We start from the raw sequence: 25394 nt of genomic DNA on the forward strand, positions 1-25394 counted from the left end.
CGAGCTACGGTGTAAGCTGAAGACCCCGTGGGTTCAGCTGGGGGCCTCCGACGAGGGCAAAAGTACTCCAATTCATTTCAGACCTTTGCCATTAACATGAACGGGCTAATTGCTCCAACCCCCACCCATCCCTTCTTTATCTTCTATTTTCTTTTAACCCTCGAGTTTGTTTGCCATTAATGAGAAAAATTGGCAAACGCCACTCAAGAGGTGTAAATAATCCTATGCAAATATAAAATAAACTTACCCCTCAAGTAAACTAGATTTACATGTTCACAAAAATACAACAAAACAACATACAAATTAATTGGTTATTGACATGTTTAGAGAGGTACCTCTAATTGAGATCACGTAGACGACTGGCGAATACAGAAGACAGCACACTTTTTGTAATGTTGGAGCGCCCTCTGTCAGGCAATTGGTGAACTGATGTGCAAAAATGAAGACTACACATCTGCAAAAGGCATTTAATGTTCCCTAGGCGCAGCAAGACAGAAGGGACTTCAATTCAAATGAACCACTTAAAAATACAATCGAATGCTTCAGTAAAACCCATAGCTGCAATGTAAATATTTCGAAAGTAAAGCCAACCACATGAATGCAAAACATCGAAAAGGCGTTCTGACTTTATAACATAATAATACCGTGGCAAAAGCTTACGAATAAAGCTGCAAAGCAGAACTCGTTAGAATGCAAAGAAATCGAGCGAAAAGCGACGAGCAATTGAAACCTCCACGAAGAAATGCATAAATGACACAAGTCATTGACGCTGATGCATGTGAAATAAAATTACAATAGTTTTAAAATCGAACAGTATATCATAACCCAGCAAGTTAGCGCCGTAATTCATGCAAGATAATAAAATAGAATGAAGTATGCCTAAAAAGCGGGAAAGAGTTATGACATGTGATATTAAATCATTTTTACAAACTACAGTATAGCATTACTTCCATTCGCGAAAGAGAAGGTATGTTTTCAAATGCATTTTGATTGCTGAATTAAAGTGTTTGCTAAGTTATTAAAGTTAACACAATATTTAAGTAACTGTTCTTTGCCGCTGTGCACTTAAATTTTTCTGGCTTTCCTACTGAGTTCTTAATTAGTTCGAAGTCATTGCAGTTCGAGTTTAAAGTACTATGGAGTAATATATAATTATATTAAACAGAAAGTGTTTCTTCAACCCCCATCTCACACACGTACATGTAACGCCTTCCCACACATCATCTTTCACCCCCACCGCTTCCAATTTAACGAAATGACAAAAATGAACCTCCCCTCTTTAAAAAGGAGGTGTGAGTGACTGTACGTTTTGGGAGAGAACTAACTCCAAACCCCGACTTTTATTTTGAAGAAGGGACCGGGGAAAAGGGGGAGGTTTCATTTCCTGGACGCTTATTTACTTTAGAGGAGAGATGATTAGTTTTTTGGAAGGACTGTCTGTAACATTGATTCAATTAGGAGTGCTCTGGAACTTACAACACAGTTGAGAGCTGCGCCGTGGAACTGGAGAGCTTGCCTGGCACTTTTTATTCCTCGCGGATCCTCGACATTTATGGATTACCACTATGAGAATTTGGGGCTAGAGCACTGAAATACCCAGAAGCTCCCTGAAAACATAATATAGCGCATATTTATATTGTTATTGTTTTGCAGTTAATAAGGGAAAACAGGCTTTCTAAAGGTATTACATTTTTGCGCATTAGAAAATAAGTTTATTTTATGCGCCTATTCTATAATTACGGTGTTAAATCAGATCAGTGTTAATTTGTCATTGTACATTTCATTTGGTTTCTTTTGAATTCTAATGTTCTTTAATACTGATTACCAATGTGTATTTGTTAAATTACGAGTTGCTTAATTACACAATAACAAATTTAAGCGTTATCAGATCGCGCAAGTTACCAAATGTATTTCTTAAAAAGTGATTATAGCTTTGGAATAATTTAATTACGCGAAACGCTTGGATATCCAAAGGCGCTCAGAAGAAATTCTGCATGGTGGATATATAATTATCTTAAAGTTCCAACTCCGGGGGAGTTTGCTGCATCTTTGGAATACGCGTTATCTCTTGGCTTGGATAAAAGTAATTGCCTTCAGGGTCTCCCATTGAGCTGTAAAGGATGCTGTGGATAACGCCGGATGAAGCAACCAACCGCCGGCTATCTGCGCAGTGGGACATGTCACATCTGAAGTTCTGCTTGTTTTCTGTGGAGATGCTTTGCCGTGCGCAGGCTAATTTGAAACATTTGTGCCTGGTTGGAGAGCCGATTGCATTGTAAAAAACCGAAGGAAGCATATATTTTGGATTTAAAAATACAGAGACTACATTCTTTTTACCTACTAAAGCATTCTTACACTTTTTCATTGGACTTTCCAAGTTTGGGAGACACGCAGATCTGCTTAGGCTTCTACACCCGATTCACTTTTTGCTGTTTTCTAGACTGTGGCTTTTTGTATGCCATCTAGATTTTTTTTTTTTTTGGTTGCTCAACATTTCGGTGGAAACTGCTTTTTCCACATCAGGATTACATTAAGGTATGTAAAAGTGTGGGACTAATAAGACAATTTGGTTTCAGACATTGCGCAACGTGCTGGAAGTCACACAGAAGCAAACGGGCGACAGTTCATTGTGACGGACAGATGTCGAGTAGCAGCAAAAAGAAAGGAATCCAGTAAAAAGAAAGGTGAAGGAGATCATTCTGGGGCAAACGGATACTGCGATACCCACAACAACCATATGCACTGATGAGATCTTCAGATATGCGCCCATCATAGTCTGAGCACTATTCACTGGGATATTAAGAGCGTGTGCCACTTTTCGGCAAATTTTAACACCCGGGATTTGACAAGTTTGTCTCTCCGCACTGGACTGTCAACAAATGGGCGCAGTTGTTTTAATAACGATTTACCCGCGTTTAGGCAAAAAGCTTTTGTTTTAGAAGCTCTATTTTTCTTTTCTTTTTTTAAATATCTTTTCTAATTTGTAGAGAACAGTATAATGGAACGCTGGAGGTTTAAATTAATACATTTAAAGTCATTTTATTTTTGTTTTAGTCATTTGTTTGTGAAAATAATAACGCACAATTCAAACCATGTAAGAAACCTGAAAATAATTTGTATGCACATTTGCATTCTGCCCTAGCAAGTGGAGCATTGAGGGGGGATTTATTTGCTTTCATAGGGCCCTAGTTTATTTTGGCATGATGCTTGCTGTCTTTGTATCTTTATTACGTGGGTTACCAACCCCCCCCTCCAGGTTTGCGGACAATCCGCTATCTGTTAGTTGCCGTTTGCAGCGCTGTTCAATTTCAGCTTTGTGAAGCGGCTCCGAGCCCCAGTCTCAGTGGCGTCTCAGTCCTGACAGAATCCAGGATCTGCAAGTCCTGATAGGACCTCGTCCTAAAAGAGCCTTTCATCTCCAAAAAGGCATCGTAGATTAGGTTTGCAGGCGCCTGCAGCAGGGGTCCGTGATGCCCTCCTATCTGATGATATAGAATTATACCAACGTTGATTATTGCAATACATTTTACTATCTATAAGAACATTAGTTGCAGCCTTGAAGAAAAATTGTCGGAGCACGAAATACACGAGTAACTCAAGTCTGGAAGTTTTAGAAGCGTGCTTTGCGTGTAACTAAAAGCATCAATTTTTCAGTCTCTTAAATGTATCATTATACAAGTATAGATCGTTCTATACATCCATTTTTTGTGCTTATTCTATTATGTAGGTGCACTTGATATGACGTTGTGTCCTTTCCGTTTCGTCGTCTTAGTAGATTTTAACAAAATTGAACTAGCAAGAAACGATTTTTAGCGTCCGTTTTTGAAGCGGCTCTCAAATGGCTGTTTAACTGTTACTGGTTTGCACAAATCATTCTCCAAAAGCCGTCTGCCAATTCAGAGTGGGGGTCGGAGGCTTTCCCGGCAGCCCCGGGCACAGTGCCAGTCCATCGCGGGGCCCACTCGCGCACACACTGTGACACGGGGTTCCAATTTAGATCTGCCTGTCTACTGAGCAATACCTCTTCGTTGGATATGCGAGAACCCACAAGTACACGGTAAACGGTGAGAATGTACACATTCCACGCATAATTGTGGAACTTCTAGTAAGCCGAAAAAATGGTGGTAGTAATGGGTAGACGTGTACCAGAAGGTGGAATTTGGCAAATTTTAAAACTGTACTTTTGCGCCATCTAGCGACTTTTCTGAGTTAAACCAAGAGGATCTAAAATATGTTGGCAAATGGGAACGGCGCCCAGAACAGAACTGGTGTCCGCATTGCTACCCGCTGTGGTAGACATTAGCTCGGACTCCCCGCGATCCTGGCTCCGATTAAGCAGGTTTGGATTAAGAGAGTTTAGTGGTTGGTTGGATGGCCCGAAAGCGCATAGTAGAAACGGCATATTTGTTACATGTTCAGGTCTATTCGATTTACCTTTATTAAGAGAACTCCCATGTATAAGGCGTTAATAGCAAATAACGGCATAAGAAAAGAAATGCAACAATAAATTGCTGCAAAATAAGCAAAGCATGTTTAATTAGTGACATTGACCATAATATATGCTGCAAGCTAATAACGACGTTTAACAACTGACAAATTGTAAACTTCAGACGGTTGGTGAAGACTGTGATTTTTGTGAATGGCGCAGTTTTTCATTGTTGCTGTAAATTAGCCGAATTCCTTCTTTGTGGGGTTTTCATATTTTCAGTGAAAAATGTGCACTTCCCGCTCATTGTTTTTCCGTCTTTACAGTGCATATGTATTTATCTGTATAGAGTAGGGTAACCGATGAAGAGTTTGCCTAAATCTTTTTTTTGCACCAGGCGCAGATTCCCGTTAAAATGCTTTTTTTTTTTGCCTTTTTCCAATATATTCATCAGAAATTCGGACTTCTGGTAGTAGTATGATGACATGTTTTTGACATTTAAATAATAAACAAAATGGTATTGTATATTTTTCTAGTCAACTAGTTAAGGCAGTTTTTTCTGTGATGTCTAAATTTGTATCAATGCAGGTTGTAAAATAAACGTGTTTTTATTTTCTTTTTCAGATTTGTTAACTTGTCTCCTTAAATATGGGTGTCTTTTTGAAGACATTCCTGAATTTGGGAAGTTTGCTACTCGTGATGTGTGCAGGTAAGCTTTACGTGCTCTCTCTCTCTCTCTCTCTCTCTCTCTCTCTCTCTCTCTCTCTCTCTCTCTCTCTCTCTCTCTCTCTCTCTCTCTCTCGCTCTTTCTCTCTCTCTCATTCTTGCGCTACGGTAATACTGCTGTATTATTCAAAGGGCTGTGGACGCCAGTGAGTCATGTTTATTGGGTAAGGTGTTTATGTGAAAAAAGAGAAAGTGGTGTTAATTAAGTTATATGTGCTGCATACGCCTATCGCGTCAAACATTAACATTAGTTAATTTTCCATCTTCCATATTAGCGTCACATTGTGTAGTGATTAGATTTTATTATCATCCATAGATTATGAAATCTCGTCTAAATGAAACGCCGATACGGCATTAGCGTTGCCTCGTTAAAGTCTATTTGAGAAACAAAGGGGATCATGAGGTTGCAACTTTATCTTTCTGCTCTTAGATAAAAAGTAGACTACCAATTGGGTAATTTAGTAGTTTAAATACAAACTACCCCCTTGCTTTAAAACAATCCTCAAGGATCTGTTTTTACACTTTCTCAGAAACTGACAATGTCTTTCATATAGTGCTTTACATACATTCTAAAAAGGGTTTTCTCAAACTAGTACAGTATTTTAAAAATGTACCAACAGTGAAGGAATTAATAAGGCATTTTTTAACTATATATTTCAAAAGATGTCCGAATAAATACTCATTTTATATCCCTAGTGCGTACAACACTATCATATATATAGCGCCTTTCACGAAAAATGTGGTGCTAGTGAGCGGTATGTTTGTAATGCTCTTGTGAGCCTATTGTGCTGACAGCAGCCATATCAGACGCGTGTACGAAAGAGAGACTGCGCTTCTCCAGGGTTGACTCCTGCCTCGCGCCCGTGGATACCAGGACAGGCTCCGGCAGAACGCGTCTCTAAGATGGGAAGGGGGTTAGAAAATTGAAGTGTAGGCATTTAGCCTCTCAAAAAAAAAAAAAAAAAAAAAAGACATCACTATATTAGATATACTATTTCTACTAGTAATAACACGACGCATAATAATTTCGATGGTGATTATGGGGTCATTATTATTATTATTATTATTATTAGTAGTAGTAGTAGTAGTAGTAGTACTAGTAGTAGTTATTAACAGGGGCGTAGAAATTCGAGGGGATGGGAAAGTAAATTAATCCTTATTTCATCTGTGATCAATCACCCGAGATTTTCATAAAAATGTAGCAGCAGTAGAAGCAGAAGAAGACGAAAAATAATTAGTTGTAATACCGGTAAGTAGTAGTATTGTGTTTGTATTTGTATTGTTATTGATTAGATCTCAAAAGAATCTGCAAAGGAAGAAAAACATCTTTAAATTGTAAAAATAAACTACAAAAAAAAACTATTTGTAAATTATTTTTTTAACGATTTATGGATTGTGCACCGAATAACAAAGCCAGTCCACTTAATAGCAGACCTCAATAGACTTGTTTCTTACATTGGCTTTAATCCAGTATTAGAGTATGGTTTGGCTTGTTTTGCGATGTTCACTATTGTAGGCAGTACAAGTCAAAAACGGACTGATGTTCAAAAGCCTGTTTTTATGTACCTAGCTATGAATGAGTGTGTGTATTATGTAAGTATTTCGTTTATTTGTTTGATTCATTGATTTGTTCATAGATAGACTTTCTGGATTCTCATTATCTTTCTTTTTTCGGTAGATCCGCAATCTATTCCCGCCATATTTCCCAACAAAGACGAGATGATTTTAAAGCCCTCTTCCTCTCTAAGTCTGTCCTGCTCGGGGGAGGCTAACGTGAAGTGGGATATGCCAAATTACAGAAATGATATGAAGATCGTGGAAGAAACGAAAGGTCTTAAGCATTTCGCCACTCTTCTTCTGCCTAACGTGTCTGCATCAGATACCGGCTTCTATACTTGTATGTACGCGGATGAAAACTCGAAGTCCGACGTCACTTCAGTTTACGTCTTCGTCGCAGGTATGTGTGTGAAGTCTAATATTTTAGAATTTCTCTAAATTTGTTTATTTGTTTGTTTACCCAATGCTTCTCAAATCAGGGATACTAAAAGCCCGTTGTATAACATTCTAGTCAAAATGAGGTGGTTCTGGAAAGGTTTTGTTAGCTATACCAAAATTCCGTCCTTATTTTACATTTCTTTGTGTAATATATATCGAAACATATTGTGATCTGCAGTTTAAAATATATCGTCAGTTGCAGCTGATGCTTGAGCCACATCGCTTCGGCTAGCAGATCTAATTAGATGGTGCCCCTTCGTATGCCGGTGTTCTAATGGGCTGTGCAAAGGGACTCCTTCCTGGACCTGCAGTATACGAAATAACGTTCTTAAACCTGCTTAACCCGATTTAGACCCGTGATGCAATAAATTGTTAACTGCAGTAGAATTATTCGACAGCTGCAGTTGCTTGAATGCCCTGCACTGTCCCACTTTATTTCACGTTTCAACGTGATATTGCATGACTAATATATATATATATATATATATATATATATATATATATATATATATATATATATATATATATATATATATATATTACAGTAGGATCACAGATAGTTGTAAACAGTGAGTGAGTTTGGGGATTGAATGAACAGTTTTGGGACCAACACTGATACTTCTTACACTTGGTCACTGTCACATAAGTCTATTAAATGATACTGTGAATCACATTTTACCTCTTTTTATTTTTTAATTATTTTTATTGATTTTATAGATTGCATCACACACAATAAATTTTGTATCATTCAGATATACATATTATTTAAATATTACTCTCTTAAATAATAGATATTTCATTCAAAGTGATATTTTATTCTATTCTGGCATGCTTTATAAAGTGATTGCATGATAATGCTGTGGTGGGCTGGCACCCTGCCCGTGGTTTGTTTCCTGCCTTGCACTCTATGTTGGCTGGGATTGGCTCCAGCAGACCCCCGCGACCCTGTAGTTAGGATATAGCAGGTTGGATAATGGATGGATGGATGCTTGACAATGGGTATATTTCCAATTAGCAAGCTATACCTTTTATTTATGCTACCCCCCCCCCCCCCCCCCCACCCCATTCCAACCCTTTGAAACAAGGGATGCTTCTTTGAAATTCTATTATATTGCATTCAGGCATGTTTTATAGTGCCTTGTATTGATCTTTCCCCTAGTAGGCACTATACAAAATATCAGGATCATGTGAGAAGGATAGTGGCTCAGTTCTGTACTTTGATAACTCACAACTTCCTAATACTTTAAATTGTATAAGGCGAAATAAAGAACAAAAAAAAAAAAAAACTTCAGGGACATGAGTTCCATTCCTGAGATAGTCACTTTCTGTGTGAAGTTTAGACGTTCTGCCTGTGTTTTTGTACATTATCTTCAATGCCTCTGATTTCCAACATGTATGAAACACATCAATGTTCAGTTAATTGTGAAGTGTAAACTGGCTTATTGAGTATAGGTTTGTATGGCAATGTGCTCGGCTCTTGGTTGGTGGCCCATCCAGGTTTGGTTAGGGCTTTGCACACAATGTTTCCAGCATAGAATCCAGCTCACCTATTATGGCGAAAGTGGGCTCAGAAAATGAATGGGTGATTGACACTCTTGTGCATTTTTTTCCCTCTTCTTTCTTTAATGTTATTTGGGATATGTTACTAAGCACAACACTTAAAATCTCATTTGAAATATTTTACTACAGATCCAGAAGTTCCTTTTATTGTGGCTGAACACCCCTTCGATTTACACATTCTTCCCTCTCCGGATAAAATGGAGATTCCTTGTCGAGTTACCGACCCTCATACCAAAGTTACTCTTACCAATGTGGATTCAGGCAAGGAAATACTAAGCCAGTATGACAACAAACGAGGCTTCATTGGAGCTTTCACGGCTGGAACCTATGTCTGCAAAGCCACTGTTAATGGAGTCAGTGTTCAAAGTGAAGAATATATTGTTCATGGAGGCATAGGTAAGTACAATAATAATAATAATAATTCATTACATTTATATAGCGCTTTTCTCAGTACTCAAAGCTCTATCCACACAGGGAGGAACCGGGAAGCAAACCCACAGTGAAGTTAGTCTTTATTTTGTGGTCATCAACAGTAAATTAATCATTTTAATTATTTTTAAATATTAATGTCAATTTCAGTTTGTTGTGGTGCACAATTTATACTTGAGCTAGGAAATTAAGAAGATATTTCAAATTTTGCATTTGTTTGTCCCGTATATAGAATGACTGTCAAATATTTATTAAATCAAGGAAAAGTGATTTTTTTAGCCAAGTGTAGTTGAGGAATCTATTTATTGCTAAATGAAAACTTAATAATTAAGTAAAAAAATTAGTTGATGTTGCTAAATTGGCCCTAGTGTGTGTGTGTGTTTGCCTTGTGGTGGCCAAGTGTTTCCTGCCTTGTACCCGACAATTCCAAAGATGGGCAGCAGCTGCCTACAATCCTGTCCTGGATAAGTGGGTAAGAAAATGAATGAATGGGTGGATGGATGAATGTTCTTGCTGGGTCCTTGAAAATTTACATGTTTTTTTAATTTAAATGATCAGTGTAGCAATTTAAATCAGCCATTAAAAAGCGAGCTTAACAATTTAAATTACTCTTTGACTAATAATAAGTGTCATGGTGGTGTAGTTTAGCACTGCTGCCCTAATGAATCCCTTCTCTAGGGTCCTAGTTGTGCAACCAATCTTTGTGGAGTATCAGACTAGTTCTGTTTTTCAGTTAAGTCGTCACTCTGAATTTTCCCTCTTAAGCGAGTTTGGGTGCATGGGCCATGTAATGGCAGCTTCTGTGACACTGCATTAAGAGGGTTTGATGCTGGATGCCTTTTTGATGTTTTAATGAGTTGTATCAGTGGAGGACTAGTAAGCAAAACTGGTGCTTCATAGTAATCGAGTCCCAGATTCTTTCTCAGGATAAATGCATTTCCATGACTTTGTCGGTGTTTCTCCACACAATCCAGAAAAGCTAATTCTGATTGTCATTTTGGGGTTATGTATTTGTGTGCAAGTGTGCATGTGTGAGAATTAGTCCATATAAGGAAGACTGAAGATTGCTTCCAGCATCCTTGTAACGCTCATCCAGATTAAACAAAAAAGAAATTGCATGGATGGATGCATGAATGATGTTAGCACTCTACAAAATCTATTCACCCATATGCTTTTCCCTTCAGACACATTTGACTTTCAAGTTGAGCTAGATATGATGAAAACAGTGGTGAAGGAGGGGGAAGCAATCACTTTGAGCTGTGTCGTGTCTGGCACTGAAATTTATGAGCAACACTGGGAGTATCCAGGAAAACAGGTAAGGCCTAAGAGAAAAGCAGCTAACGATTTTAATGCACACCATAACCTAACTCTTGTTGGCTAGCAGCTTTTCCAGGGCATCGTCTTGCTTTGAGCTCAATGTTGTCAGGATAGTTTCTGGCACTCTGTGACTTTACATTTGACTAAGTGACTCTATGGATGTTTATGTTATGTTATGTTATGTTATGTTATGTTATGTTATGTTATGTTATGTTATGTTATGTTATGTTAAGGTAAGCTAAGTTATCATATGTTAATTCAGGTTATCCTCAATCTTTTCACAATCACCCGGCAAAGAGAAATGATTCATTTGCATTGCTCAACTCTTTTATATTCTCAAGCCTTCCAATAATCCAGGTGTTACCAATGTTTGCATATATGAAAACTCCAGTAATAGTACAGAAAATTCCACTAAAAGTCTTGGCAGCCTTGTCTGACATTCTCATTCTTGCAAACCAGAGTATATTAATCAGACTTCATTCTGCTTCTTTTTTTCTACAGGATGGAAGAGCGCAGTTGAATGTCAAGGATGACCAAAAGGTTGAGGTTATTTACACCCTTAACATTCCTCATGCATCAGTGAAGGACAGTGGCCTTTATGAGTGCTTGGTGACGCAAGTCACAAATAGCAAGACAAAAGTAAGAAAAGCGAACATTACAGTGTATGGTGAGTCATCTAGCAGCCTTATGCCCAAACGACAAAGCTGTCTCCTTTTGTGACTGCTCAGCTTGTGCTCATGTGGTTGTTTTTCTATTGTTGCTTTTACTTTTTACAGAGAAAGGGTTTGTCAATTTAAGCCCATTGTTTGACCCGGTAGAATTTGCAGAATTACATGAGATTAAAGAGCTCATAGTAAACATTGAGGCTTATCCTGATCCTGTAGTGACTTGGCAGAAAAATGGCAATGCTATCACCGAGGGTAATTATGCTGTGACAAGCACCACTGTCCACACTGAAGGAATAAGGTAAGCAAGGACTGAATAATTTAAATTAGTAACAACATGTCCATTAGGCATTTTTCTAAAAATGTATTATATGGTACCTTTTTTTTGCTAAGTAAAACAGAATAAGGTGCCTCACTTTTTTGCTGTTGACTGTGAAAATAATAAACATTAATAGAAATTAATTATTTTTTTCCCCATGATAAGCAGAGAATCTCTCTACTACAACACACCTCTTTTGTTGGCTTCAGCATGGGTCGCACTAGTGTAACGCTAATACAGACAAATCCTTTTCTAGGACAGGGCTCAGTACATAAAATTCAGAGATTATGTGGCCCCCTGCTTTACAATGAGGTCTGCAGCTGGCATGAACAGTGCTAAACTTCAAAATAGGACTAGGATGTTGCTTCAGTAGAATAGAAATGCATAAAGATTGCTACCATTATCTGATTATTTTGGATTATTTTTTTAATTTCTTAGGGACGTTCTCCTTTGTAATTACCTGTACATAAACCATATTTAAATGATATGGTATGTGTTTGTGTGGAGATTTGCTGCCTTATCAACCAATTTAACTGCAGTTGACATCCATCCATCTCTCTATCCAGCCACCCATTCTCCATCCATCTGTTCCTTCATTATCTAACCTAGTTACAACAGTGCGTTTACATGCATTTTAACAAGTCGGTTTTTCACAGAAACCCGCTTTCTAAAATGCTATGAAAAGCCTTAACCTGGTTAACAGATATAGATTTCTCTGTTAGTGACCCAGTTATTTGGCCATGTAAACCCTAACCGAGTTACACTTAAGGATTTTGTAGGCTGCGCATGTCTGTTATATTCTGTTCATATGCTTAGCTTCACACACAGCTTTAGGAGCTACAGATGGAAGCGTCCACAAAATACATTTCCTGAGACAAATGATTGGGCAATCACATTATTCCTTCACTTTGATGAAATAATCTGTCTCAATATTTCAAAATTGCTAAACTTATGTTGATCAGTTGAGCGTACAGTGCTAAGCTGAGCAGCACAATCTTGAGAGCTGTAGGGTAACACATTAAAGTAACACGCATTAAGCAGTGTGAATACTTTTTAAAGTAATAAGTAACCTAATTGTAATACATATTTTACTGAAGTAAATATACCTGCATTATTATCATCCCAACTGAATGGGGTGTAAGGCAAGAAGCTCACATACCGGTGTGCCTCTCCTTTGCAGGGCTCACTCACACAGCCAAGCAGAAGAGTGTGCTGTGTGAATCCGGTAACCGAAACCTATTAATAAAGTGTCAATTTAGTTTTTGTCCAGCTATTTGCTATTCATATGCTGAAACAGTGTGATCGGGTGACGAAGTAGCTAGTGTTCATAGCGTAAATCATCTGTGACTCTGGTCAAGGATGTAAAAAGGGAATAATGCTATTTACTTTAGACCACAAACGTCATCATCCGCCAAAGTGAATCTGAAAAACAAGCATGAAACCTGTGATCATTTTCTTGTGTTTTATAATTTTTTTTATAAAACATAAGAAAATGATCACAGGCTTCATGCTTATATTTAGATTCACGGTGGCCAATGATAACATTTAATTCTTTTGTGGGCAGTTTAATGATTTCGGAGCATCCTGTCAAAGATAGATAGATAGATAGATAGATAGATAGATAGATAGATAGATAGATAGATAGATAGATAGATAGATAGATAGATAGATAGATAGATAGATAGATAGATAGATAGATAGATAGATAGATAGATAGATAGATAGATAGATAGATAGATAGATACTTGATTAATCCCAATGGGAAATTCACATTCTTCAGCAGCAGCATACTGATACAATAAATAATATTAAATTAAAGAATGATAACAATGCAGGTGAAAAACAGACAATAACTATGTATAATGTTAAATGTTAACGTTTACCCCCCCGGGTGGAATTAAAGAGTCGCATAATTTGGGGGAGGAACGATCTCCTCAATCTGTCAGTGGAGTGGTAAACTCCTTAATCATGTCCCTCCCCTTATCCTGGTTATGTATGTGCATGTAAAAGGATTCACTAATTTAGGGGGCTAAAGTCTGTTTCTGCACCATCAGGAGCAAAGAAGGAATTCAATGAAAGATCCAATTTTAAGGCTCACATACAAACACACAGTCATACACACTCATGCAGGGCAAATTTAGTGTTGCCATTTGTTCTAATAGACACGTGTTTTGGGATTTGGGAGGAGAAACAAAGAATGTGACCGGCTGTGGACTTCAAACTGAGGATGTTGAATCCATTAGGCAGAAGTACTAACCACAGTCCCAACATTTTGCCTATTGTCAGTGGCAGTCCTACATTTTTGGGGACCTGAAGGTTGAACTGTTATGGGGGCCCCTTTACAACCAGCAGTGAGGTCTGGGTTACCACTGTTATCTTCTTCAAAAGGGTTGTTCCACAACAGGACACCTTACATTTTTAAGAATTTTACCTTTACATCACAGATTTTTGATTAAAATTGCTGTTCTGGATTACCTCACATGTCAAAGTCACTTTTATGAATAAAAATTTCCTATGTCTTATAATTTTTTAATTATAGGGGGATGAATGTTAGGGAAATGTTATATACATGCTTAATGCATCATAGAATGATGAAATAAAACACAGAAAAGACCACAGTCGATATGATCTTTTATTTTAGACATCTATGAGAATACATACTACATGAAGCACATTTTACAAAAACAAAAATGTTTTAATGTTTTTTCACTTACAACTAGCCTACATGAGACTTAATAGACTTTTTATTTTATTTATTATTTTGTATTGAATTATGCTATATTATTAATGTTATTATTTTTTAAACACCCTTCACATAGTAGACACCCATAATTGTGGACTGAAGTCACTTCTAGGGACTCTCTGGGATTACGGTCCTGAAGCTTAAGCTTCATTAATTTCATAGTAGATCAACCCTTGCCTATTGTGACAACTAAACAATAATCTAATCTTTTTGAACAGTTTCTAATAAGTCACATTAGATTCCAAATAGCATCAATAGTATTTTCCATTAGTAGGTAAGCGGGCATGCAATTTTAGGAGAAATTTTAGGCCCTTGATGTATGACCTGGACATGTCTGAGAGAGCATCTCCTGCTTTAGCCAGGCATCTAGAGATAGCTACTGTGTGTACCTTATAATGACAGGAAAGGCTTCAGGCCTTGCAATCCACTTTGTGTATCACACAGATTGAGAAAATAGGTTAGTGATTTTTCAGGTAACATGCAGGTTCAGAAAATGAGTTAATGATTTTTCAAGTTGTATGGAAACAGTAATCAAAGAAGTAGTAAATTACAAAGTGTTACAAACATCATAGGACTGAGAATGGTTCTTAATTGCTAAGCTGGCAATTTTAGTCATTTACCTTGGCATTTTCAAATGGATTGACTGGGGAAACTAAAACGTGATCTGCATAAAGAAAAGTTAGTAGAAGCTACCTTTGCTTTGAAAAATAAACATTTACAAACACAACACATCAGCTAGTGAGCCTTCATTAGTGCAGCTTTCTTTCTGTTTTTGGATGTACTGTAACTGTTACCTGCTTTGTATTTTTATAGCCCTTCTTCACTTTGTGATCTTACTCATAGGTCTAATGTAACATAACATACCATAACATTCTCAACCCTGTTTAATCTGATCCATGGTTGAAGGGAGCCAGAGCCTATTCCTGCAGCATTACATGCAAGGCAGGAGCCAACCCCTGTCCATCACCAGTAATATTAACATGTATTTTGCTTTTTCTTGCAGGTATAGAAATATATTGAGACTGATCCGAATAAAAGAAGATGACAGTGGGAACTACACAATCATGGTCAAAAATGAAGACATGGAAGCCAACCTTAGTGTCTCTTTATTAGTAAAAAGTAAGAATATGTGTTGATTTAAAAGACAAATATTGCTGTTGTTTGGTTCATCACTTGTCATGTGTGATAACCATAAGCTAATGAGGTTTGCCTAAATAATTCAAATAGCATTTTCCCCCTAGCTATTATAAAGTAGCCTCCAGTCATGACATTCTTTATGATTAAATTTCAGATGGAGAGCAGTTTGTTATGCTTTAGGCAGACTATTTTGTTTCTTGTGTTTTGAAAGTTGACCAGTTGGAGATAACATTTCACCAGATGGTGATTTATAAATTAAATGTAAGTAGGAAAGGCAATCAGATTAGGCTCTAGTCCCAATTTCCTTCCAGCCATAAATAAATAATAGTGCCATCTAACGTTCATTGCCTCATGCCCCTCCTTGTTCCCCATTGTTGGCCTTCATGCAAATATTACAGTCTGTTTTCTTGCCCTAAACTAGTATGATATAGTGCAGCATACTGAAGATTTTTAAGTCTCCATTAGATGATAGCATTGATTTTTTGAAAGATACAGTAGTAGTTTAACTTCTCCTGGAAGCCTGGCAGCCTTGCTTATATGAAACTGTCTTAGAAATACTTTACATTTATATTGTTATGATATTTATTTTAAAGGCAGATGACCTTGTGCTTCTACCCAGGCAGTGATCCTTACCCAGGCCATATTGTGTTTTAGGTTTCTCAAGTGATAGCATGCATATATGCTACTGAAACAAAAGTTCATGTAATGTAAGAGTTTATATATGAATTGGCTTGGAGCTGCAAAGGTTTTAGGACTGCCTCACAGCTCCAGAGCTCCTGAGCTCTGCGTTTAATTTCGGGTCTGGTCACAGCCTGGGTAAGGTTTGAACATTTTCCCAATGTCCATGTAAGCTTTCAATCTTTACTGTGGTTTCATCTCTTATTCTAAAGATCTGTATGTTATTTCTTAAATTGGTGTGTAACTGTGCCCTGTAATGGGCCAGCTTACAACCCATTTAACACCAAGTCAATGCAGCAATAGGGAGTGAAATTTCATTATAAAGAATAATGGATATTTTATCATGGCTTACTGTTTAAGGTAAGGCCGTTAGTCCACATTCTATAATTCTGACATTGAGTCCTTATTACCATTAATTTTATGTACTTCTGTTTTCCATAAATGCCTTCCCAAAGTGTTTTGCAGCAAATTTATATCAGACAAATGTATTTTTATTGTGTCCTGTTAGGTCCACAGTCACCAGTTCTTCTGCAAGCACCCCCAATGATTTATCCTCCGGGAGAAGAACTTGTGATCCCACTTCACTCTTCATTCAAACTGACCTGCTCTGGTGAGAGTGAAGTGGAGTGGGATGCGGAAGACAAAGACAACTTCACTTTGAAAGAAGAACAAGATAACAGTGGACTTTTTGTGATCTCCCTTGCGGTGCAAAATGCTTCTGCCTCCCATACAGGATATTACACCTGTCTATATCCATCAATGAATGGCTCTGGATATGAAAGTATCATCTACATCTACGTTCCAGGTTTGTTAAATTAGATGGCAGCCATTGCATTAAGTGAGCTGCAAGCTTTGAACATCTGAATTAGTTTAATAAGGGGTGAACAGATTTAATTAATCTTATATTTTTCAAATCACAAGAATTCTGAAAGCAAGAATTCACAGCAAATTTTTGCTTCATACCAAATGATGACAATCTTCTGTGTAGTAGAATGTTCCCTCGTTCAATTTGATTTTTCCAGTGTATTGTTTTCAGAATGAAACTACAATAAAACAGGCTTTATGGCTTTTCTCCAACTACTTTACACCTGTTCCACATGGGAATCCATATTAAAAATTCAAATATATGACTTTTTCCTTTTTCCATCTACAGATCCCAATGTCACTTTTCTCCCACATGTATCTCCATTCAGTCAACACGTTCTTGGAGCTTATGAAGATACTGAAATCCCCTGCCGTGTGTCAGATCCAGAGGTCCACGTCGCTCTCATCAATGCATACACGAATATGGAAGTAGTAGACAGTCTATATGATAGCAAAAGAGGCTTTATCGGTGTCTTCCCAGAGGGAACGTATTTCTGTGAAGCAACTGTTGATGGTGTACAACATCAAAGTGTCGAGTATATTGTACATGGATGGAGAGGTGTGTTGAAACACTAATATAACAATTACATATAGATAAAGGAAACATTTTTTAAACAATTTGACATGTAATCAAATTCTCAAATTTAATTTCCCAGAAACCTCTGAGCTGAAAGTTGATTTACAAGTAGATAACATTGTAGTGATGGAAGGGGAACCTATCACAATAACCTGTGTGGCCAGAGGGAGTGAAATGCTTGAGGATTTCTGGAAATATCCTGGAAAACAGGTAAGAAATATTAATTTGGCAGTAGATCACAGTTGAGCAGAATTATTAATTTTTTTTATGAATATATGAAACTTTATAAACAGGAGGGGACCATTAGGCTTGTATAGCATTTTATTAAGTCATCCCACTGCATCACTCAGTCATTTCTCTAAAAGTGGACAAGATAACCCCTTCAGTAGGGTGATGACACACTTGGTTTCAGATTCTCATGTGCTCTTCTGTGTAGAGAGGTGTTTTAATTTTGGAAACTTAAACATTTTCGATTGTTGTAATATATATTTCAAATGCACAGAGTTTGCTTTTCATGGGATTCAGTATCAGGGTGTCAGAATGTGTATCTAGTTTAGTAACGTATTCTTTCTGTCCATGTTTGTTATTATTATGTTTTATGTTTTCCACTACACCATTTTGGTTTTTCTATGGGTGCCACCATTTTGAGTTGTGGTTGTTAAGTCAATCCTCCAGAAAGTCAAGCCACATACTGTAAATAGAATCACTGGAAGGTCAGTGTCCAAGATTGTGGATTGTCTCTAAAAGAAATGACATGTGATTTTTCTCTGTTTTGATTAGTGCTTTCCTGATCTCTATGATTTAGTTTACATATTGGGTTTTGTTATTTATATATTAACAATTTTCCAGCTTCGACCCTGCCCATTTTTGTTAAACATATTTATCTTCTGGTCTACTACCAGTTCTTCCTAGTGTCTGCCATCTCTTCCATCTGTCAGCAAAACAACTTACTTTTCAATACTTTCCTGCACATATTTTTTGTTTATCTTTGAATGCACATTAGAAAATTTATCTGAGAGATTTGTTGGATTCTTTCTATGTCTCATTGAAGACTACAGCATTTTCATTTGGGGCTCCATCAAATCTGTGCTCAAGTCCCATAGGTTATCACATTTAGATCTGTTTCTTTTTGTCTAAGGATGCATTTATGTTCTCTTCTCTGGGTTACTTTGGGATTATAGTGAGCAAGTGCATAGTGTAATGTGATTTTCTTTTTATTTATATTCTAAAACTTTATGATGGCTAATCATTGGTCCTTTACTAACAGATGTTACATTAATTGAACTGGACTGCAAACCAGAAATGTGTATTGTTAAACAAAACCTTGGAAATGTGGATTTGTGGCAGAAACACCCCATTAATTTCTAGGGTTTGATGTAGATTTGGGTGTTTTACCACTCTACCAGCAATAACTTTTGCACAGAATGTTGTTGAGAGACAGTAAATGATTTGGTGACTTTAATTTGTACTCTATACATCATGCTATCTAACCTAACATCTTGCTTGTCTTCTTAATGGCTTCTGTCCACAGACTGATGTAGAGAGTGACGAGTCCTCTGTGACTCCTAGGTGTTTCTCATAAGAACTTTTATAGTAACATACAATAGCCACCCTAGTAAACAGAGTCTGGCTCAGATCACTGTTGACAGTTTACACATTATGGAGTGAATATACTAATACTGTACACTTCCAGTACCATTAATAATACCTCCCTATGTCTCCTGTATTTTAAATCCCTAATGCTCAGCTAAATTATCATAATCCCCAAAAAATATTCATCTTCCATCTGTGGTGTTAAGATATACTGCATGTGGTGTAATGTATGATTCAAGATAAAGTGAAGATGAAAGAAATAAATCCATGAAACAGCCTTAGAAGACTGTTATCTAGCCAGTGTCACATGACACATTTGGTCAAAAACCAACTGCAAGGACAGTGATGACAGGTGGAAAAGATACCAGGCAAGGAATGCTGGTTATACCATAAAAGGAGTCCAGCCCTGTTTCTATGGGCGTCATACTGTAAGGTTAAAACCAGTAAGGTTATGACTTCTTATCCAGACTTTGATTGTGAACAATGTTACTTTAATTAAACTTTTCAATTTTTTTAGCCCACAATTAATCAAATTTAGCTTCAGTTTTAGGAGGAAAATACTGAAAGGAACTCTGAAAAGAGAGAAGACCATTTAACACCATAAACAGTTAAATGTTTAAGCTGAATATTACTTTCTTGGTGCAAATTTTACTGCTATTTTCCCATTCTTCATTGGAAATATAATATACACAGATGGATTGAAATATTTTGCATACATACGTTATTTTGATGTTCAGAGTTATTAGAAAAAAAGTACAAGTATTACTTTCAGTTTAAAGAGCTCAGTTTCACATATCACATGCCTCAGGATGTCACATATTGAAGCATTTTGTTTGCTGTGTTCACTGCACCATGTCAAAGACAGGGACAGATTTAATACAATGCTTGAAGGCCCAGAGTTTATTGAAACCTTTTTGCTGCTTTTTCTGCAGGCAAATCGAGGTAGAAAGACAGTGAAAGAGAACAAGAAGGATGTTGAAATCTCGTATACTCTGACAATCCCTCAGGCATCTGTAAAAGACAGTGGCCTTTATGAATGCTCTATAACACAAGTGATGAATGAGTTAACCCAGACAAGGAATGTGTCCATTACAGTTTATGGTAAGTCCATTTCTATACAATACACTTCCAAAAGTGATATAAAACAATAGCTTGTAAACATTAACTTTAATAACAATGTACTTAATGTCATCTTTGGAGCTACATCATAAAATGAGAACACATGAATCACTAAGATAGGTAAATTAACTTCAAATATGAATATCTGCATTCAGACAGTTTCGATTTTAGTTCAGTTATCATTTTCACAACATATAGCATTTAAAACAAACTTTCAGCTCATAAAATTTCTAAATATTACTTCTATAATTGAATGTGTCACTCTGTTTTTGTTTAAGATAAAGGATTTGCCAGGTTGGAATCCACATTTGACCAGCAGGAATTTGCAGATCTGCATGAAGTAAAAGAATTTAAAGTGCTCATCGAAGCTTACCCATTCCCAGCAGTCACATGGCTAAAGGACAGCATGGTGCTCAGTGATGAGAACACTGAAATCACCAGCACCCTGACTAAGCTTAATGAGACACGGTAAGAGAAATTATATTATCGGCCAAAAAAAAAGACTTATTTACAATTTCATGGCAATGTCAAGTGAACAATCAGTATGTGTCCTGTTTAAACCAAGCTGGGGATACTTGCTTAATTCTGCTTATAAGCAGAATTTTTTTTCCTACAAGTTTAGTAATCAGCAGACCTGTTTTTGATGGTCAGTACTAACTAAGCACTTCTAGAGGTAACAACTTGATTCACCTGACTGCTTATCTTCACTACGAGAATTCCTTGTTTCACTTTAATATTTGTTTAAATGATGGGAGAAGAGACATAAATAATGGAAATTAAAGGGCTAGTAGCATTTATTCATCAGTACATACGTTATGAAATTACCTTAATATGGAATTTGTTAAACTAGATTAAAATTAGCAGACTGTGACTAGGTGGGAAGTTAAGGAATATTCCATCATACTATTTTAAATATGTTACTTACCCCAAGTTGTTTTATTGATGGCAGGGAAAATTTTTTATTGTCACATTTTCATGCAGAATGGAGATAACAAAGTTCCTGATATAATGCAAAAGAATAACCGCTCGTTCATTTAATATGTAATCCACAGTGAAAAATTATTAACAGTAAGTTATTAACAATAAGCAGGTTATTGTTTCACAAAAAGAAATCTATTCCCACCAAATAATGTTGATAATATTTTTTAATATTGATTAGCTCAGGAATTTGGCAACACATTTACAAACATCAATGTGAGTATGTGCAAATTTAAGTAAAAAATTGCAAATAATAAATTCTCCAAGCTAAAGGCCCAATAAGCCAATGTCTATGTGACTCAAAACTTGAGCTAGAATCTCAGGAACGAAATGTGGTGCCCAGACAGTAGAAAGGTATTCATTTGGTAAAGAATATTGAGCAATCTGGCTGACGCATTTTGGGATGCTTCTGGTGTAATTGGAGTCTATGATGACTAGTACTGAAGAACAGTAAACAACATAAAACAGTCCAATAAAAAAATCTCATACTACTTGTGTTGCATGCTCCGTATGTCAAGTTGCCCAGTCGTATGCTCACAGTGTCCCAAACACCTGTAATTTTACTTGAACAAAAATAGAGAATTAGATAGATAGAACTTTATTTGTTCCCAGGAAAAATATGGCTTTTAACTGAAGCTCTTTAAATTCATTAATATACAGATATACATGCATCCATTTTCAGGCATAACCCAGCCCAAAATGCAGTATGAGGCCATTGCAATGTGCACATACAGTTAACAGACATTGATTAACCTTTTGTTGTGTTGCTGGGCTATGGGTGGAAATCCTTATAAATTTGAGAAAACAGGACAACTCCACAGAGAGGGCAAGCCAACTCAGAGTCCAAACCGGGGCCAAAGGTCTGTGAAGCAGCAACTGCGTCAACTTGTCAGTTATGTTTTCCTGTATAAAAAAACAAAATTGGAAGTGACCATTAAAGCTGTTTAATTTCTTTACAGCTATCCTTTTATTGAACTTAGTTATTGAAACTTCAACTAGTCTATTGTCAGCAGAACTTACTCCTAATAGATGGAAAATAGCAAATAATTAAAGGAACACTTTTTAATCAGAGTATAGGATCAAGTCAATGAAACTTCTGGGATGTTCTGTGTCAACTGCTTTGGTGTTAATGAAATTAACAACAGGTACACTAGAGGGGCAACAATGAGATGATCTCCAAAACAGGAATGGTTTAACAGCACTTCTGACTGTTTTTTCACTAATTTTGCATTTGGCTACTGTCAGTGTCACTACTGGTAGCATGTACCATTTGATAGTGGGTCAGTGATGGTTTGAGGAGGCATATCCATGGAGGGACGCACAGACCTCTACAGGCTAGACAACAGTAACTTGACTGCCATTAGGTATCAGGATGAAATCCTTGGACCCTTTGTCAGACCCTATCCTGGTGTAGTGGGTCCTGGGTTCCTCCTGGTGCACGACAATGCCCGGCCTCATGTAGCAAGAGTATGCAGGCAGTTTCCTGGAGGATGAAGGAATTGATACCATTGACTGGCCCCCACACTCGCCTGACCTAAATCCAATAGAACACCTCTGGGACATTATGTTTTGGTCCATCCGATGCCGCCAGGTTGCACCTCAGACTGTCCAGGAGCTCAGTGATGCCCTGCTCCAGATCTGGGAGGAGATACCATACAAGCATGTGGGGGCCATACAATCTGCTGAGTACAATTTTGAGATGCTGCAATGAAATTTCAGCAAAATGGACTAGCCTGCCGTATCATTTTTTCACTTTGATTTTTGGGGTGTCTTTGAATTCAGCCCATTGTAGGTTGATCATTTTCATTTCCATCAAATGATGTGGCATCCTTTCATTCCTAACACAATTCCCAGTCCATATCAGTATAGATATCCAGCGTGATTTTTTTTTCCCATTGAGACCTAATGTGTTTTTAAAGTGTTCCTTTAGTTTTTTTAAGCAGTTTGTTTATTGTAGGTTTATATGATCATTATTTTCACATATTTTAAGTGATTAGTAGCGTATTTCTGCATTGAAAGGGTGTGTTGTGTAGTTGTCGCTAGTAATGGAAACGTGTTTTGCACAATTGCTACTAGTGGAAAATAAATCAAATAAAGTATTCTTATTATATTTTTTGGGACATCCAGCTGGATGAAGTGAAACTGACTTGTGCACAACAATGAAGGACAGGTAACTCACAGTCTAGTTTTATTCTGCAGGTATCAGAGTTCCTTACTGCTGATTCGTGCAAAAGAAGAGGACAGTGGAAACTATACCATCCAAGTTAAGAGTGGAAATGAAAGCTCTAGCTACACCTTTTCGTTACAAGTAAAAGGTATATTGTAGTTTGTTTTATAGCCACACTGATTATACTTTGATTATTTGCAACTGATTTCAACATTTTCTATTTGTTACTTTTTTTTACAGTACCAGCTGTAATAGTAGAGCTAATGGATTTGCATCATGGATCTGCAAGTGGCCAGTCTGTGGTATGCATTGCTGGTGGGCTACCAACCCCTGATGTAGAATGGTTCATCTGCAAGAATATTAAACAGTAAGGACTTTTAAAATTTATATATAGTGTTTTAAAGTTATTAGCATTCTGAGGTAATTGATTTCTAAATTTTGAATAAGTTGGATGATTCTGAGTGCAGGTGGTTGTAAAAACATGGTGGAAATTGTGACTGTTTCTCAGTGTTTATTACTTGTCGTTCCTGTACGAAGATCTCCAGTTAACATGAATTCACTGAGGTCATTTTGCTTATTTAGTTAGATAGCAGTTACCTCATATAGTTATTTTAAATACATTTGCAAACAATTGAACAGTAGGGAGCTGTGTTGTAATACAACCATATTAATATGATACCATTCTTAAGTGTAGAATTTCTAATTAATAGATTAAAATGCTTTGAATGTAATAAGTAAACAGTAAGCTGAATATAAATAATTTCCTTTAGAAGAAAATCCTTTTGTGTATGTCATGCTTTGCTTATCTTGAAAATGCAGTCATCCCAAAATTAGTGAAGGAGTATTATGATATGTTTATTCAGATAGCCTTCTCTGTTCTTGTACTCAGTCATTTGTCTTTAAGTTTTCCTCCTCCCTACAGAATACCTAAGCACTTTTAATTTACGTGTTATTACTCCTCATTATGGAGGAATGTATCCAGTTATCCATAGACACGATTAATTTCTGATCTAGTAATTCATCATATTAATTTTAGCAGAAATAATATCGTGTTTAGCTTATGCAGCCATCACTTTTTATTATCAAATGATTGCTACTTGCTTTAATGTCGTGTTGACAGATCTCACTTTTCCTTAACTTTACCTAATTGAAATTCTGTGATCTAATAAATTCACTGTTTGCTCCCGTGCAGCTGTGCCAATGATACTTCACAATGGATGGTGTTGCCAGTAAATTCAACGGATGTCTCTACTGAGACACATCTTACTGATGAGAGCAAAGTAGAAAGCCAAGTGACCTTTGCAAAGCTTGAACATACTTTGGCTGTGAAGTGTTCTGCAAAGAATGAACTGGCTGCTGTTGCCCGGGAAGTAAAGTTGGTATCGCCTAGTAAGTGTGCCTAAATTATTTCTAGGATATTTTGTGTAATAGAATTTCTAAATCTGTTATTCTAAGAAAGTTCTTACTACCTGTATATTCTAAATCCATGTTGCAACACACCTTATACTGTGTGTTATCTTTGGCTAAAATGATTTGCCTACTACTGAGGTAAAGTATTGTTTCTAAAATAAACCTTAGACACAAGAATTTAAAGGATTTGTTATTTAAATGACAATATTCTTCTAAAGAATGAAGAAAGAGAAATATTAATTGTCAAACAGTGATCCACATTGTGTCAGATCCTCTAACTGAGAATTTGATTTTTTCCAATTTCAAATAATATAAAACATCAGTTTCCCACTGACTTAAAAGAGGAGAGTTAGGATTCTTCCAGTTTAGCAAAATAAGTCTGCGTGCCAAAAGTGTAGTGAATGCAATCACAGTTTGTTTGTCCTTCTCCACTTTAAACCCATCTGGAAGAACACCAAATACAGCTGTTAATGGGTTAGGAGGGATTGTGACACGAAGGCTGTCTGAGAGGCACTTAAAAATTTTGGTCCAAAATGATGTTAATTTGGTGCAGACCCAAAACATGTGACCCAGTGAGGCTGGGACTTGATTGCAGCGTTCGCAGGTTGGATCTTGCTCTGGAAACCAATCAAAATTTAAACAAAAGAGACAGCTTGGAGTAGTTGGAGCAACAAATAAGCACTGCTTGGGT

General features: G+C 36.9%; 1 protein-coding gene across 3 annotated transcripts in view; it reads left to right on the forward strand.

Moving 5' to 3' along the window:
- Positions 1 to 1394: 1394 nt before the first annotated feature.
- pdgfra (platelet-derived growth factor receptor, alpha polypeptide) overlaps positions 1395 to 25394 on the forward strand; it is a 41609-nt gene continuing 17609 nt past the window's right edge. The window contains exons 1-16 of one of the 3 annotated variants that reach the window (XM_028802229.2): positions 1395 to 1681; positions 5051 to 5135; positions 6831 to 7109; positions 8837 to 9103; positions 10321 to 10451; positions 10955 to 11120; positions 11230 to 11419; positions 15184 to 15299; positions 16504 to 16800; positions 17149 to 17418; positions 17516 to 17646; positions 19962 to 20130; positions 20427 to 20616; positions 23326 to 23441; positions 23534 to 23660; positions 24486 to 24682. In XM_028802229.2, coding sequence (XP_028658062.1) covers positions 5075 to 5135; positions 6831 to 7109; positions 8837 to 9103; positions 10321 to 10451; positions 10955 to 11120; positions 11230 to 11419; positions 15184 to 15299; positions 16504 to 16800; positions 17149 to 17418; positions 17516 to 17646; positions 19962 to 20130; positions 20427 to 20616; positions 23326 to 23441; positions 23534 to 23660; positions 24486 to 24682 — 2707 coding nt within the window. In that variant the 5' untranslated portion in view covers positions 1395 to 1681; positions 5051 to 5074. Of the gene's footprint in view, positions 1682 to 1866; positions 2536 to 3843; positions 4340 to 5050; positions 5136 to 6830; positions 7110 to 8836; positions 9104 to 10320; positions 10452 to 10954; positions 11121 to 11229; positions 11420 to 15183; positions 15300 to 16503; positions 16801 to 17148; positions 17419 to 17515; positions 17647 to 19961; positions 20131 to 20426; positions 20617 to 23325; positions 23442 to 23533; positions 23661 to 24485; positions 24683 to 25394 lie in introns of those variants that run through there. The other 2 variants (XM_028802230.2, XM_051927634.1) reach the window with 2 other exon arrangements.

The sequence above is a fragment of the Erpetoichthys calabaricus genome, chromosome 5 (assembly GCF_900747795.2).
Source record: "Erpetoichthys calabaricus chromosome 5, fErpCal1.3, whole genome shotgun sequence".
In the NCBI taxonomy this organism is placed as follows: domain Eukaryota; kingdom Metazoa; phylum Chordata; class Cladistia; order Polypteriformes; family Polypteridae; genus Erpetoichthys; species Erpetoichthys calabaricus.